Raw genomic sequence first — 17,003 nt, 5'->3', positions numbered from 1 at the left:
ATCTTGGGGACCTCTCTGCAGGTGAACTGCAGGCCCCCAGCCCTATGCTGGGTAAAGTAATGAGGCGACTGTCACTTTCCTAAGCCCGAGTGAGCCAAGCTACTTCTGCACAGGTTGTGAAACAGGGTTAGGTTTCTCCCCTCTTAGACAAGAGGGTCTGTCCCATCAGCCTGCTTTCCTGGTGGGTCACGACCATCATCACCTGGCTGGCTTGGACACAGCGGATCATGTGGCGACCAGAGCCGGGGCAGCTGTCAGGGGCAGCCTCCATTTCCATTCTGTCTCGTAAGCAGCCTGGGAGATGTGGGCCTAAGCTTTGGTGAGGATGAGAGTCTGTCTTGGAATTGGGCCCCACAGGGGTGAGTCCAGAGGCAGGACCAGGAAGAAAAGGTCGAAGGTTGGGGCGTAACATCATTCAAAGACCAACTGCACCCAGACCACACCCCTGAGATGCCTTATCGAGTGAGCAGGAGGCTGAGTCAGCTGACAGTGTGGCCGCACAGCCCAGGAACCAGAAGGCAGGAACCATCAGCAAAGAAGTGACTTTTCCAAGAAACAAGATCTTGTTCAGAGCTGGGGCCTTGGGAGCCTTCTGGATGTTTCCGCCATGGTGCCCTGCCTTCCTGTCTCAATGTCCAGGGCTCTGATTCCGTGGTAGAATGGCCAGCGTGTCGCCTTAGTGCCGTGGCCATCTGGGGTGGATGTGGGCTGCCCGCCTAGTGCCCCTTGGAAGCAGAAGTTTCTTTGCCTTTAGGGACAAACTTCAGCGAGCTGCTGAATATTCGTTCAGAATCGGCACTGCTACAGCTTGGGGCCACGGTTCAGGGACTCGTGGCTCAATGCATTGCCACACTTGCCACAGGACACCTTCAAGACTTCAGGACGATTACGCTCTGGGCGCTTGGCCACGCTGTGAGAGTGGATGGTCTTGGTGAACGCCGGTCAGGGGAATGAGTATGCACACTTTGAGCGGCCGGGGAACAGCTCATAGCCACGCTTGGCACAGATATAGACGCCTGGCTCAAAGTGATTCTGGAAAACCTCACCCCTGAAGAAGTTGCAGAACGACATGGCACTGCCAGGACCACCGTGCACTTGCCCCTCCAACAGACCCAAGGCCGCCGACCCCATGACCGCTGGGACCCGCGCCCACCTCCCCACGCCTCCCAAGAACCAATCTCTTTGTATTATTTCTTACAATTGCATGTGAATCCACAATTATGTCAAAGTAAAAACTCTAATTAAAACAATCACACAGACATATTTCCTAGGGAGCTATACATGCATTATGCAAATATATAAAATATGGATAATATATAAAATGTTTAAAAATGTATAAAACAGTGTGCAAGGATATGTCCCAAACTGATTAATAGTGAGTTATTTTTCACTGGAGAGTGCATGGGAACTGAGGAGATGATCATTGAAATATTTAAATTTATCAATAATATTTTAATTTCTTTTTTTTTTTTTGAGACGGAGTATCGCTCTGTTGCTCAGGCTGCTTTGCAGTGGCACGATCTTCACTCACTGTAACCTCTGCCTCCCAGGTTCAAGTGATTCTCCTGCCTCAGTCTCCCAAGTAGCTGGGATTACAGGTGTGCGCCACCACGCCTGGCTAATTTTTGTATTTTTAGTCCAGATGGGGTTTCGCCATGTTGGCCAGGCTGGTCTCGAACTCCTGACCTCAGGCAATCTGCTCACCTCGGCCTCCCAAAGTGCTGAGATTACAGGCATGAGTCACTGTGCCTGGCCATATTTTAATTTCTTACAAGGAGAATGAATTCTACGTAGCTAAACAGTAAAACAAAACAAACTCACTGGATATGAAGGAAATGGTAGCTCACTGCTTCTTCAGTTGCTGGTTGGGTAGATCATTTGTGAGACTTTCTTAAGAAGTACATTAATCCAATCTCTAGAGCTTCTCTTTTTGTTTGTTTTTTTGAGACAGAGTCTCGCTGTGTCACCCAGGATGGAACTCAGTGGCGAAATCTCGGCTTACTGCATCCTGGGTACAAGCAATCCTGCTACCTCAGCCTCCCAAGTAGCTAGGATTACAGGCACCCACCATCACACCTAGCTAATTTTTGTGTTTTTAGTAGAGATGGGGTTTCGCCATGTTGGCCAGGCTGGTCTGGCACTCCTGACCTCAAGTGATCCACCCGCCTTGGCCTCCCAAAGTGCTGGGATTACAGGTGTGAGAGTCCCTGCACCAGGAGAAACTGTTCTCTAGAGCTTCTGATAACGGCTTTGTAAAACATTGTCCTTACCCTCTGCCACTTTGCTGCTGTGCTGGTGTTCACTGACCCCTCCAGATCTGTACCTCTGAGGCTTGCCTGCCCTCTGGCTTATGGTTGTGTGTAGCCAGTGGAGGTGCTGACAGGAGATTGAGGGAGGGCAGAGAGCAAGGTGGGGGTATTTATTCTTCTATTTGCTGGCTGCCCCCTGCAAGTCTGGAGTTTGACAGTGGCTGTGATCCTCTATCGACAGCCACAGTCTTTGTCCTGTCATGCCTAGGAGTGCTAACAGCTCCCCCTGATACTGGCCTCTGGGTGCACCGCTACCTCTTGTGTCTTCCTTAACCCTGCCCACTTTTCCCCTGCTTAAACGTTCAAGTAGGTCATCTGCTTCCTGAAGATTTCTATTTTTTCCCCCTGAGTTTTCTTAACAGAAATGTTTGAGACTGAGGTCATCAAAGACTCACATGCTGTTATAAGCAAAAATTCAGGCTAGGCTCAGTGGCTCATGCCGATGATCCCAACACTTTGGGAGGCCAAGGCAGGAGGATTGAGTCCAGGAGTTCAAGACCAGCCTGGGCAACATAGCAAGAGCCCATCTCCACACACAAGATACAAAAATTAGCTGGGTGTGGTGGCACCCACCTGTAGTTCCAACTACTTAGGGGGCTGAGGTGGGAGGATCACTTGAGCCTGGGAGGTGGAGGCTGCAGTGGGCTGTGATGGTGCCACTGCACTCCAGCATGGTGACAGAGCGAGACCCTGTTTCAAAAGGAAAAAGAAAGAAAGAAATAATAAAGAGAGATTCTGTGCACCCTTTATCCAGTTTCCCCCAATGGTAATATCTTACAAAATGCTAGTCCAATACTACAACCAGATATTGACGTTAATACAGTCTACCCATCTTATTCAAATATCCCCAGCTTTATTTGCATTGAGTGTGTTTGTGTATTCTTGCATGTGTATTTAGTCATACAGTTCACTATATGCAATTTAGTTATATAATTTCATCACATGCATAGGTTTATGTATGCATCACCACAGCAAAGACAGAAGAGTTCCATCACTAAGAACGCCCTTGGGGCCATCTTTTTTTTTTTTTTTTTTTTGCTCTGTCACCAGGCTGGAGTGCAGTGGCGCAATCTCAGCTCACTGCAAGCTCTGCCTCTCAGGTTCACACCATTCTTCTGCCTTAGCCTCCCAAGTAGCTGGGACTACAGATGCCCGCCACCACACCTGGCTAATTGTTTGCATTTTTTTTTTTTAAGTAGAGATGGGGTTTCACCATGTTAGCCAGGATGGTCTCAATCTCCTGACCTCAGGATCTGCCCGCCTTGGCCTCCCAAAGTGCTGGGATTACAGGTGTGAGCCACGTGCCTGACCCTTTTTTATAACCACACCCACCTTCCTCCCTCCACCATCTTTCCCTAACTCCTTGCAACAACTAATTTATCCTCCACTTTCAAATTTTTCTCATTTGAAAAATGTTATATAGCCCAGGGGCAGTGACTCATACCTGTCGTCCCAGCACTTTGGAAGGCTGAGGTGGGAGGATCACTTAGAGCTCAGGAATTCAAGACCAGCCTGGACAATATAGGGAGACCCTGTCTCTACAAAAAAATATAAAAATTAGCCAGGCACGGTGGCATGTTGTAGGGTCCAGCCCTACTGGGCCTGTGGGTTTTTTCTTTGTGTGCAGAGACGAGAGATCATAGGAAAATAAAGACACGAGACAAAGAAATAGAAGGAAAGACAACTGGGCCCAGGGGACCACTGCCACCAATGAGCGGAGTCTGGTAGTGGCCTCAAATGCCTGGACACACTGCTATTTATTGTATACAAGGTAAGGGGGCAGGGTAAGGAGTATGAGTCATCTCAAGTGATTGATAAGGTCACGTGAGTCACATGTCCACGTGACAGGATGCCTTTTCCTTTTTGGTAGCCAAGGTGCAGAGGGAGGACAGCATACGTCAGCATTTTTTCTATGCACTTATCAGAAAGATCAAAGACTTTAATACTTTCACTAATTCTGTTACTGCCATCTTCTAAGAACTTAAAAAGAGGAGCCAGGTGTACAGGCGGAACATGAAAATGGACAAGGAGCATGACCACTGAAGCACAGCACCACAGGGAAACATTTAAGCCTCCAGATGACCGCAGGCAGGCCTGGCTAATGTCAGGCCCCCCACAAAAGCTGGCGGAGCAGAGTGTTCTCTAACTCCCCCAGGGAAAGGGAGACTCCCTCTCCTGGTCTGCTAAGTAACGGGTGCCTTCCCAGGCACTGGCGCTACTGCTAGACCAAGGAGCCCTCAAGTGGCCCTTATCCGGGTGTGACAGAGGGCTCACACTCTTGTCTTTTGGTCACCTCTCACAGTGTCCCTTTAGCTCCTGACTCTGTATGGTCTGGTTGCTCTTCGGTTATAATTATAAAACAAATTATTATAATAATAAAACGGAAATTATTATAACAATAAAACAGAGTAATACTACAAACTAATGATTGATAATATTCATATATAATCGTATCTATATCCTATTTCTAGTATAACTTTTCTTATTGCAATTATCTCCTTTATTATACTGGAACAGCTTGTGCCTTCAGCCTCTTGCCTCGGCACCTGGCTGGCTTGCCGCTCACAGCATGTGCCTGTGGTCTCAGCTACTCTGGAGGCTGAAGTGAGAGGATTGCTTGAGTCCAGGAGGTCAAGGCTGCAGTGAGCCATGATTTTGCAACTGTACTCCAGCCTAGGTGACAGGGCGAGACTCTCAATTAAAAAAAAAAAAAACATATATATATATATAATTTTTGTATTATATATATAATTTTTGTATTATATATATTATATATAATTTTTTGTATTATATATACAATATATATGTAGTATGTAACCTTCTGGGATGGGCTTTTTTTTTTTTTTTTTTTGAGACGGAGTCTTGCTCTGTCACCCAGGCTGGACTGCAGTGGCCAGATCTCGGCTCACTGCAAGCTCCGCCTCCCGGGTTCACGCCATTCTCCTGCCTCAGCCTCCCGAGTAGCTGGGACTACAGGCACCCGCCACCTCGCCCGGCTAGTTTTTTGTAATTTTTAGCAGAGACGGGGTTTCACCGTGTTAGCCAGGATGGTCTCGATCTCCTGACCTCGTCATCCGCCCGTCTCGGCCTCCCAAAGTGCTGGGATTACAGGCTTGAGCCACCGCACCCGGCCGGGATGGGCTTTTTTCACTCAGCGTAATTCTCTGGATACTCATCCAACTTGTTGCATATATCAATAGTTCATTCCTATTTGATGATATATATTTACCAGAATCTGTGTAACCACACACCTTTTGGAGGACAACTGGGCTTTCTAGTTTGGGCTATTACAAATAAAGTTGCTATGAACATTTGCAAAGCAAATAACTATATTATTGCATGGACATAAGTTTCCATTTCTCTGGAATAAAAGTCCAGGCATACCGTTCTGGGCTGACTAGGAGTTGCATATTTACTTTTACAGGAAACTGCCGAACTGTGTTTCAGAATGGCTACACCAGTTTTCCATTCCCACCAGCAATGTATGAGGGATCCAGTTCCTAGATCATTTTTGAGTTATACTCACACATAAATGTTCTCCAAAGCTTTTTGTTATTTCTTAAATTCCCGAAGTAGTGTTTGTAACAGAATAGGGGTCTCAAACAGTGGATCACAAGACACCTTTCTACTGGGACAGCATTAAATTTAATTTTTTATTGCAAATAACCTGCACTGTGGCGCTCAGAGCTGGATCACTGATTGCCAATACTTTGCACCCGGTACTTTCCTCCAGCCAATCCATGGCCCTCCATTCTTCCTGCCATTACTAATTTTCCTTCTAGTTCTTCAGTCTTTGGAGACATATATAATTTTATTACGGCCTCATGGTATCTATCCGTTAGGACACTTTGGGTGGTAAATAACCAAAAACTCAACTCATGCTGGCTTGAACAATGGAGAATTTATGAGCTTACAAAACTGAGAAGCCTAGGGTTAGTGGTGAGGCTTCAGGTTAAGTTTGATCTAGCAGCTTAAGACATCAGTAACCTCCCAGTTGGTTTTTTGTTTGTTTGAGATGGAGTCTCACTCTGTCACACAGGCTGGAGTGCAGTGACATGATCTCGGCTCACTGCAACCTCTGCTTCTAGGGTTCAAGCAACTCTCCTGTCTCAGCCCCCTGTGTGGCTGGGATTACAGGTGCCTATCACCGTGCCTGGCTAATTTTTGTATTTTTAGTAGAGATGGGGTTTCACCATGTTGGCCAGGCTGGTCTCGAACTCCTAACCTCAGGTGATCTGCCTGCCTCAGCCTCCCAAAGTTCTGGGATTACAGGTGTGAGCCACCGTGCCCAGCCTCAGTTTGTTTGCTTTTAAATATTTCAGGTCTCCCTTATGCTGATGAGAAGCCTGTTTACTCTTGTAAATCCAAGATGGGTCTAGCAGCCTCCCAGGCTTCAGGCTTCAGGTTTTATTTTTCTTCAGTAGATTAGAAAAAAAAAAAAAAAGCAGCATCTTTTTCCCAAGATGTTCAGAACTGAGGATCATTGTGATTGAACTGGATTAGGTCACAAGCCCACCACAAACTTAATCACTGCGGCCAGGAAGACAAACTGATATAAATGGCTATAGCCAGATCACATACCCCATCCCAGGGATGGGGAGGGGGTTAAATCATCTTCCCTAAACTATTTAGCTCCCCAACTGAAATGGGGGATCCCAGGAAAGATTGGGGAGAGGTGATAGAAGCTTGGAAAGTATACTCCATGGACACTTTGTGATTTTTTTTTTTTTTTTTGAGACAGGGTCTCGCTCTGTCACCCAGGCTGGAGTGCAGTGGCACCATCTCAACTCACTGAAACCTCCCCCTCCCTGGTCCAGGCAGTTCTCCTGCCTCAGCTTCCTGAGTAGCTGGGATTACAGGCACGTGCCACCTGACTGGCTAATTTTTGTATTTTTAGTAGAGACGGGCTTTCACCACGTTGGCCAGGTTTTGCTGGCTCTTAAAACCTCTATGCCTTTGAATAGGAAAATACGCACTGGCAAACCATAAAACGCTTTTCTCATACCCATGCTGAGGAAGACATATAACCATGAAAAAGTCACTAGTTACCCTTCATTATCAATATTTATAAATAAACCTAATTAGAATTAATTAAAAGTGGTCTCAAGTAGGAAGCGTGCCTGACTTACTCAAAACATACCTAGGGCTGGGTGCAGTGGCTCACACCTGTAATCCCAACACTTTGGGAGGCTAAGGCAGGAGGATCGCTTGAGGCCAAGAGTTTGGACCAGCCTGGGCAACATACTGAGATCCCGTCTCTACAAAAAATTTAAAAACTAGCTGATGTGGTGGTGCACACCTGTAGTCCCAGCTACATGGGAGGATCGCTTGAGCCCAGGAGGTTGAGGGTGCAGCGAGCTGTGATCATACCACAGGCACTCCAGCCTGGGGACAGAGCAAGACTGTATCTCAAAACAAACAAAAAACATATGCAGGCTATTCTGTATGGGATACATCAGTCATACAGATGAGAGATGTCAGAGCATTGCCAACAATAACCCAGGGAGCCTGGGATCAAATCCCCATTTCACGCCTACAAGCTGTGTGAGCTCGTGTTTCATTCATAACCTCTCTGTGCCACATTCTTTCACTTATAAAATGTCAGCCAGTAACCAGTCAACTACCTAACAGTTGCTAGGGAAGGGAAAAAAACTAGATATTTACATGAGAAGAGCTTAGAATGGAACCAGGAAGTGCTGAGTATATATTAGCTATAAATTTTATATACATATATATATTTATTTATTATTAACAGTAGTTGAGAAAAACATGTCTGTAATTCCGATTTTCAACAGCAAACTAACGATGCTTTATTAAGTCACAAATGAATAAATATTATATTCATATAATAATATGAAAGCCAAAGACAGCTCGTCTGAGACACAGATGAACAAAAATCAGAGAGAGGGGGCCAGGTGCAGTAGCCCACACCTGTAATCCCAGTGCTTTGAGAGGCCAAGGTGGGATGACAGCTTGAGGCCAGGAATTTAAGACCAGACTGGGCAACACAGTGAGACCCCAATCTCTACAAAATAAAAAATAAAAAAGAGGAATTATCCGGGCATGGTGGTGGGTGCCAGCAGCCCCAGCTACTTAGGGACTACTCAAAGCTGAAGTAGGAAGGCCTTGGAGCCCACAGGATTGATGTAACAGTGAACGGTCATCTCACCACTACACTCCAGCCTGGGCCTGGAGACAGTGAGGCCCTGTCTCTAAAAAAGAAGAAAGAAAAGAAACAAAACAGAAAAGAAGGGGGAGTATTCAGGGTGTAAACCAAAAATAAAATTCTAAGGCCCCCTGCAACCATCTGAATGGACGCTGTCCTCTCCGCCAAGGGCATTCCAAAGTTAACCTGAAAAACCAGTTCGGGCCATAATTGTAAGGGGGTGTGGGACGTGCCTCATCATAGCCTCCTTCCTTTTGGAATTGCCAATAGAAGAGACCTTTAAGTCTGATTTTTTAGAAATTACAATCTATTTTCTCTGAAGCCTGCTATCTGGAGGCTTCATCTGAACACGCACTCAATGCAAGTAAAACAGGATATCTGAATAAGATAGGTGGATTGTATCAATATCAGTATCCTGGTTGTGGTATTGGACTGGAGGTTTGTAAGATCTTACCATTGGGGGAAACTGGGTAAAGAGCTCACAAGATCTCTGCATTTTCTTCCCTTCCTTCCTTCCTTGGTCTCCACAACCCATTATGGTAATCCAGACATTCCTTTCTATTGATAATAACTCAACCAATTGCCCATCAGAAACTCTTTGAATCCCCCTATACTTAGAAGCACACCCCGGTTTCCACTTGTCCTGCCTTTCTGGATGGAACTAATGTACATCTTACGTGTATTGATTGATGCCTTATGTCTCCCTAAAGTGTATAAAACCAAGTTGTGGGCCAGGCGCGGTGGCTCACGCCTGCAATCCCAGCACTTTGTGAGGCTGAGGTGGGCAGATCACCTGAGGTCAGGAGCTTGATACCTGCCTGGCCAACATGGTGAAACCCCGTCTGTACTAAAAAGGCAAAAGTTAGCATGGTGGCACGTGCCTGTAGTTCCAACTACGCAGGAGGCTGAGGCAGGAGAATCACTTGAACCTGGGAGGTTGTGGTTGCGGTGAGCCAAGTTCGTGCCAATGCGCTCCAGCCTCCGCGATAGAGCCAGACTCCCTGTCAAGAAAAAAAAGAAAAAAAAAAAAAGTTGTGGCCTGACAACTTTGGGCACATGGTTCTCAGAATCTCCTGGGGGCTGTGTCACAGGACATTGGTCACTCATATTTGGCTCAGAATAAATCTCTTCAAGTGTTTTTTTACAGAGTGTGACTCTTCTCATTCATTGACAAGGAAAAGAAAGTTACAAAGACAGGGACAGACAAACAGAAATGTAATGAGAAAGCAGAGAAAGAGGAAGCAGACAGCAGTGGAAAGCCAGGTGTGAATACCTGAGGGCAGCCATTTAAATGATTTGGTAGCCTGTAGCTTCAAAGAGAAGGAAGAAGTGTCTCGGTTCATTCCTAGAGTACAGAAGAGAGATAAGACAGAGGCAAAGAAAGACAAACAGATGTCCAGAAAACAGACACAAGCAGTTGGCTCAGGATAGAGAGTTGGAGGCCAGCCATCCCTGGCATAGGCCCAACGCGGGTTAAAGTCCTCACACCCCGACTGAGATCCCAGAGGCCTGGGGCCAGCAATGACGTTCCGAAATCTTGTCCAGGACAGGAACCGGCTGCAAACCCTTTCTCAGCCCTGCACATAAAAGCCACCATGGACCATCGAGGCACTGTTGCCCAGGTGGAGACTGCTCTGGACGCCTCCCAGGGGACAGTGGACGGCAGCACCTGCTGCAGCACGAGACACAGAGGGTGCACTGCAGGGAGGCGTGAGGGCAGAGGCCAAGCCGAGGAGGCGGCCGGCTCCCATTCTCTCTCTCCCCCTGTGTGTGCTGCGCCTTCCCTGTGAGCCTAACCCAAGGCGGGAGACTGGACACGCGGGACCCTCTCTTTGGCTTCCCTGACATCCCTCAGGAGCAGAGATGCGGCCTGGAGCAGAGAGCAGAGAGTGTCTGGGCTGCAGTGGCCGCGGGACTGTGGGTCCTGTGCACGGTGGGCACGGCGACCCCCCCACCCCCACCGCTGCCTGCTCTCGCACTACCGCTCGCTGGAGCCCTGGACCCTGGCGGCGGTCAAGGGGCTAAGGGTCTGCTACGTGAGTGACCGCCCAGCCTCTGCGCCCCCGGTACACTGGCCCCGCCGGGTTCCCACAAACCCGTCCCTGTCCGGAGGGGTCCTGCGTCCTAGCGCCCAGCAGGCGCCTCTCGCATGTCAGCGCCCACAATTCCCACCATGAGACCCCCCGCAGTCCCAGTCGTCAGCGCGAACGCAGGCTCAGGATCAGTCACAGAAGGGCGCCCTGGCGGGCAGACTCAGCTCCAGGTCGGGGGCGCAGGGCTTTGCCAGGGGAGCGCGGGGTGCAATTCGGCCTCCGTTCACGCACTCGGGGAGCTCCCCGGTTCAGTATACGTCAGACATGACCTTACGCGGCCAGTCCCCAACCACGTCCAGGAATCCCAGACTGTGCAGGAGACTGTGCAGCAGTCTGTGCAGGAGACTGTGCTCCTCCTAACCAGGAGCCCTGGCAAGGGGGCCCAGCCATACGCGATCAGCGCCGCTTGTTCCGCAGGAGGAAGAGGCGCTGAGCTGGGGGCCGCGCACCTGTTCCTTCCGCCCCTGGAGGGATCCTCCGCGGCCGTCGGTGAGGCCCGGAAGCGGGCGGGGGAGGCACGGCCCGGGAGCGACCCCTCTAACGCCCGCTCGGCTCCGCCATGTGGCCAGGAGCATCGCGGACACCCAGGCCGCGCCCCGCCGCCCCTCCCCCTCGCCAGCTTCTCTGCATCCTCAGGCCCACGGCGAGTCCCAGCGCTGTGCGAATCTGTCCCGCTTAGCGGAAAAACCGATCCAGACCCGATTCGGGTCCTCTGGGTGTCCACAAATCCGGGCTCGGGTCTGCGGCTGGGAGGGTCACGGGCAGATGCAGAGGGGGGCTTCGTCCTTCGCCTTCTCCATTTGCCTCATGTCCCACCTCCAGCTCGAGCTGGCACGGCCAGGCTCGTCCAGGAAGGTCCCCGGGGCCCCGAGGAGGCGTCATAAACCGCGGAGAGCTGTGAGTGCAGCAGGCAATACAGGGTTAGCCTGCAGGGAGGATCGGGCGAGGTTGACACTGAGGCTGGGAGCAGCGGGACTGGATGGGTCTTCTTGGGAGGGAAGAGCCAGGCTTAGCCCCGCTGCGCTCCCTCCTGGGCTCCAGGACTCACCTCGGTGTTGCGAAGTCACCGTGGTCTTCAACCTCCTGCGCTTGCTCACGTGGGAGCTTAGGCAGGCTGGGAGCTGGGGGACTTGCCTCTGACCCCGCCCCCTCCGGCAACACCTAAACCTCCACGCCATTGGCTGCCGAAAGCGGCTCCTGTCGCCCATTGGAGTGGCCAGACAAGGCTCTCAGCCAATGGGTGCTGAGGCACGAGAACTTCTTTGCGGCTTTAGGCCTGACTTGGGTCCACTGTCTCAGATACAAGATGAGTGGGTCCTTCTACAGGGTCAAGAAAGTGCAGTTCTCCAGGAAGCAGCGATATTTCCTCGGGGTATATTGTACGGCCCTCCAAGGATTGCTGGGACTGAAAGAGACTTGAGCTCTGGAAACCGTCGCTGACCCCCAAGCAACAGGGACCAGTTCCTCCTTGTGTGGTTACCAGGACACCCCCAACACCAGGTCCTAACCCCGGATTTGTAGCCCCACAGCCAGCTTTGAGATGCTGTGAATCCGTGACTGTTGAATCAGGCATCTAAGGGACACCAATCCATGAGGGATTTGGTAGTGAAAGGCCCAAGAGTCCTTAACTGACTGTGGTTCTTTGGATTCCCTAACGTGTGTTGTTTGTATTTGTGAAATTCCTGTGTATTTGCTTTTCTTGTCTCCTGGTTTAAATTTATTGCCAATTATTAAAGAGCGTTTTGATTGCATTGGTTGTTTTCCGTGTGATGATTGTGAGGTGCGCCTTACTGCAAAAAAAAGAGGCTCAGCCAGGGACTCAGGTGGCCTGAGTTTCAGTTCTGACCCTGCCAGTTAATTACAGTGTAATTCAGGGCAAATTACTTTTCTGAGCCTGTATTTCCTCACCTGTAGGATGGGTTAGTATACTTGCCTTGTGGAGGAGTAGTGTACATTGAGATCACGTTTTAAACTCTCCAGCTGAAGTCCTGGTATGGCCTTAATGAGCGGATTCCATTAAATAATCACTCGTATAAATACACAAGCAGTTGTGTTGTTAATTTTTTCTCCAAATCTGTGCATTAGCACTCTGTGTTGCTGAATGCACCCCTCCTTGCCAAGGTCACACGGCTAGTGAGGGTCAGAACCAGGTTTGAACCCCCGACCCTTCAGCTCCAAGACCCATGCTCTTGACCACTGCCTGAACGTCCCTAAGTAAAACAGCACCCATGTGGTGTCCTTCAAGTCCTTCATCACACCTCAATTCCTGAGCAGCGCCTCATATTCCTGAGTCCTTCCTTGCCTGGGCAATTAAGAAATATTGGCCTTGGCCGGCCTCGGTGGCTCATGCCTGTAATTCCAGCACTTTGGGAGGCCAAAGAAGGTGGATCATGAGGTCAGGAGTTCGAGACCAGCCTGGCCAGCATGGTGAAACCTTGTCTCTACTAAAAATGCAGAAATTAGCTGGGCAAGGTGGCACACGCTTGTAATGCCAGCTACTCAGGAGGCTGAGGCAGGAGAATCTCTTGAACCCAGGGGGTAGAGGTTGCAGTGAGCCGAGATGGTGCCATTGTACTCCAGCCTGGGCAACAGAGCAAGACTCCGTCTCAAAAAAGAAAGAAAGGCCACTGGGCACAGTGGCTCATGCCTGCAGTCCCAGCAATTTGGGAGGCCGAGACAGATCACTTGATGTCAGGAGTTCGAGACTAGCCTGGCCAGTTGGTGAGCTGCCATCTCTACTAAAAATATAAAATTAGCTCGGAATGGTGGCACGTGCCTGTAATCCCGGCTACTTGGGAGACTGAGGCAAGAGAATTGCTTGAACCAAGGAGGTGGAGGTTGGAGTGAGCCTAGATTGCACCAGTGGACTCCAGCCTGGGTGACCGAACGTGACCCTGTCTCAAAAAATATGTATGTATATATATTGACCAGGAGCGGTGGCTCAGGCCTGTAATCTCAGCACTTTAATAGGCTGGATGAAGAGGATTGCTTGAGCCCAGGAGTTTGAGGCTGCAGTGAGCTATGATCACGCCATTGCACTCCAGTGACAGAGTGAGACCCTATCTTAAACTACAACAACAACAACAAAAGCAGAGCAGGTGGAATCCTCTTGGGAACACACCTTCCTGTAGGTCATCCCTGAGTCTCCATCAGTTTCTCTTTCCCTCCAGCTGCTCACCTGGCTCACTGGCCCTGCCCTGCTCTGGGCTTTCCCAGCCTGGGGCTCCCCTGGTGGCCGGTGTCTTACCTGAGGTGGTGTTTTCACTTTTCCCACATCAGCTGGGACTGCCCTTCTGTCAGGGATAAAAGCCGCCCCATGGAGCTCAGGCAGGAGTTACATCTCAGACAGAGCTCAAAACTGACAGAAAGAGTCGAGGCCAGGACACAGTCTGAGATCCAGAAGAGGGGACGGAAAAGAACAGAGACTCCAAACAAGACCCAAACGGACCCCGGGTGACAGCCTCAGAGTGTTTCTTCTGCTGACAAAGACCAGAGATCAGGAATGAAACTAGGTGAGTCCCACATCTCTGTCCGTGCTCAGCTCCTGCAGCCCCTGCCCTCAGGGGGCAGCCTCTCCATCCCCTCAGCTCCCTTTCTCTCTGTGACACAGACATGACCGGGGGCTGCATGCCAGTGCTGGTGCTGATGGCCGCAGTGCTGACCGTGACTGGAGCAGTTCCTGTCGCCAGGCTCCGCAGGGCTCTCCCAGATGCAAGGGGCTGCCACATAGCCCAGTTCAAGTCCCTGTCTCCACAGGAGCTGCAGGCCTTTAAGAGGGCCAAAGATGCCTTAGTGAGTCTCCCCCTGCCCTCCTGCCATGGGCTAGCCTCCACCCCCACTCCAAGGGTCACCATGCTTTCCTAGTCCCAGCTTCCTTCACTGGGCTAGCCTCCACCCTCCCTGCAGTGGGCTATCTCATGCTCCTACTACAGGGACTGACTCATGTTTTCCTGTAGAAGAGGGTCCTCTACCATCGTCCCAGCAGTTAACCTCCCCTATCCTGTTGTCAGCCATCCTCCAATCCCATCAGAGTGGTCTAACCTCCAACCCTCCTGCTGGGGCTAACCTGTGCCTTTGCTGTCTAGGAAGAGTCGCTTCTGCTGAAGGACAGCAAGTGCCGCTCCCGCCTCTTCCCCAGGACCTGGGACCTGAGGCAGCTGCAGGTGAGAGGGGGAGTCAGGCCCACGCCTGCCCTCCCGACCCCGCTCACCTGGCTCTGTAGTGGCCCCTTCACCTTCTCCTTCTCCCTTGTCTCTCGCTCCTCTCCCCACACCTGCTCCCCCTTCCCTCTGCTCCCACCTGACCACACTGGCTGTGCCTTCTCCCCTGTGCCTATCACCTTCACTTGTTCCTCTCTAGCCTCCTCCCCCCACCTGTTCCCCTCACCTGCCCCCTCACCTGTTCTTTCTCACCTCTCCTCAGGTGACGGAGCGCCCCGTGGTTTTGGAGGCTGAGCTGGCCCTGACACTGAAGGTTCTGGAGGCCGCCGCTGACGCTGACTCGGCCCTGGTGGATGTCTTGGACCAGCCCCTTCACACCCTGCACCACATCCTCTCCCAGCTCCGGGCCTGTGTGAGTCCTCGGGGCCCAGGCACCCGGGTCTCTGGGCTCTGAGCAGCATCCTTCCCCTGTGGTGGCCCAGGCCCCACCTCACACACGGCTGTCCTCTGCCCACAGATCCAGCCTCAGCCGACGGCAGGGCCCAGGCCCCGGGGCCGCCTCCACCACTGGCTGCACCGGCTCCAGGAGGCCCCAAAAAAGGTGAGTGAGCCGGGAAGAGAGGGACTGGGGTCTGGGGAGCCACTAGGAGTCCAGACCCTGGACAGCCCCTGACCCATCCCCTTCTCCCTACAGGAGTCCCCTGGCTGCCTCGAGGCCTCTGTCACCTTCAACCTCTTCCGCCTCCTCACGCGGGACCTGAAATGTGTTGCCAGCGGGGACCTGTGTGTTTGACTCTCCCACCAGTCATGCAATCTGAGATTTTATTTATAAATTAACCGCTTGTCTTAATTTATTGCCACCCAATCGCTATTTATGTATTTGTGTGTGTAAACCCAAGTCACCTCCAGGCAAATGTTTATTTTTCTACTTTTTATAACCCTTGTTGCAATAAACAATGAGGAAAAGACACCCATGATGTGGGACTGTGTGTGTGTTGGTGTGTATTTCCTTTGTGTTGCTGCCATAACAAATTACCCTAAAAGTAGCATCTAGAACAGCAGGTTCGTTGAGGCTGTGCTGGCCACTGGGGTCCCCAGGCCCCATGTCACCATCGAGTACCTGGAATGCAAGTGGTGCAACCTCATTTTGTCAGTGAGTGTAATACATACTCCGGAATTTGAAGATTTACTGTGGGAAAAAAATGTAAAACAGCTTAATTATAATTTGTATATTCATTAGATGTTGAATGATAGCACTTTGGATGTATTGGGTGAAATTAAGCATCTTTAAAATTAATTTAGAGCCCGGATGCGGTTGCTCAAGCCTGTAATCGCAGCACTTTGGGTGGCTGAGGTAGGACGATTACTTGAGCCCAGACCAGCCTGGGCAACATAGCAAGATTCTGTCTGTACAAAAAATTAAAGAATTGGCTGGGCATGGTGGTGCAAGTCCATAATCCCAGCTACTTGCAGAAGCTGAGATGGGAGGATTGCTTGAGGTCAGGAGTTCCCGACCAGCCTGAGCAACATAGCAAGATTCTGTCTCTTGTGTGATCACATCTCACTGCAGCCTCAAACTCCTGGGCTCGAGTGATTCTCTCTCTTCAGCACCATCCTCCACCCACCCCAGCCCCTCCTGGAACTGGGATTACAGGCTTGAGCCACTGGGTCCAGCCCATTCTCTTTCCAAGAAGCCCCTGAATCGTATAAGCAAACATGAGGTCTCACTAACCCTGGATTGGCCCCCACAAATGAGGAGGACAACTTGGATCAGGGATCCCTGCTGAGTACAGTTGGCTGAACTGCTGGAACAAAGAGTCCCCCAAATACAGTGACCGTGGATTACAAACCACAGAGTGTCATTCTCCAAGAGCTCCTCCTCCCAAGGTGAGCGCTCCCCCTGGTAGGATGGCCCCACCCAGTCATCCAGGGGCCCTGGTTCCTGGCAGTTCTGTGCTCCACAGTCCCCGGGGCAGGGCTCCCTCACCATCTTCACCCACCGGACCCGACGGCAGCCTTGAAAAGCCTACGGACCCTTCTCAGAATGAAAGAACACGCGCAGGACAAAGGAATCCAACTCTGATTGTAATACAGTGATCAAAATATTTTTTCACACTGTGACATAGCAATTCCTGTGCTTCTTCATTAATGCATTAAGTAAAAAATCACCCGTGGCAGCTTTAATAACCACTGTGACTTGGAAGCAGAGATGAGCATGAATGATATTTCAAGGTGCCTGCTGGAAGATAACGTGATAGGAAATGTCTGTGATTTC

At 50.4% G+C, this 17,003-nt stretch overlaps 1 protein-coding gene and 2 pseudogenes across 1 annotated transcript; 2 read left to right on the top strand and 1 right to left on the bottom strand.

Moving 5' to 3' along the window:
• Positions 1–713: 713 nt before the first annotated feature.
• LOC112613492 lies at positions 714–1,071 on the bottom strand (annotated as a pseudogene).
• Positions 1,072–10,070: 8,999 nt separating this feature from the next.
• LOC112611978 lies at positions 10,071–12,145 on the top strand (annotated as a pseudogene).
• Positions 12,146–14,015: 1,870 nt separating this feature from the next.
• Positions 14,016–15,739, top strand: LOC112613093 (interferon lambda-3-like). Its single transcript, XM_025368308.1, has 6 exons — positions 14,016–14,080; positions 14,179–14,360; positions 14,654–14,731; positions 14,991–15,140; positions 15,246–15,329; positions 15,423–15,739. The coding sequence occupies exons 1-6, from the start codon at positions 14,071–14,073 to the stop codon at positions 15,519–15,521; spliced, it is 603 nt and encodes a 200-aa protein (XP_025224093.1). The 5' UTR covers positions 14,016–14,070; the 3' UTR covers positions 15,522–15,739.
• The last annotated feature ends 1,264 nt before the right edge of the window (positions 15,740–17,003 follow it).

Source organism: Theropithecus gelada, chromosome 19 (genome assembly GCF_003255815.1).
Source record: "Theropithecus gelada isolate Dixy chromosome 19, Tgel_1.0, whole genome shotgun sequence".
NCBI classification, from domain to species: Eukaryota; Metazoa; Chordata; class Mammalia; order Primates; family Cercopithecidae; genus Theropithecus; species Theropithecus gelada.
This window is presented reverse-complemented; position numbering and strand designations above follow the sequence as displayed.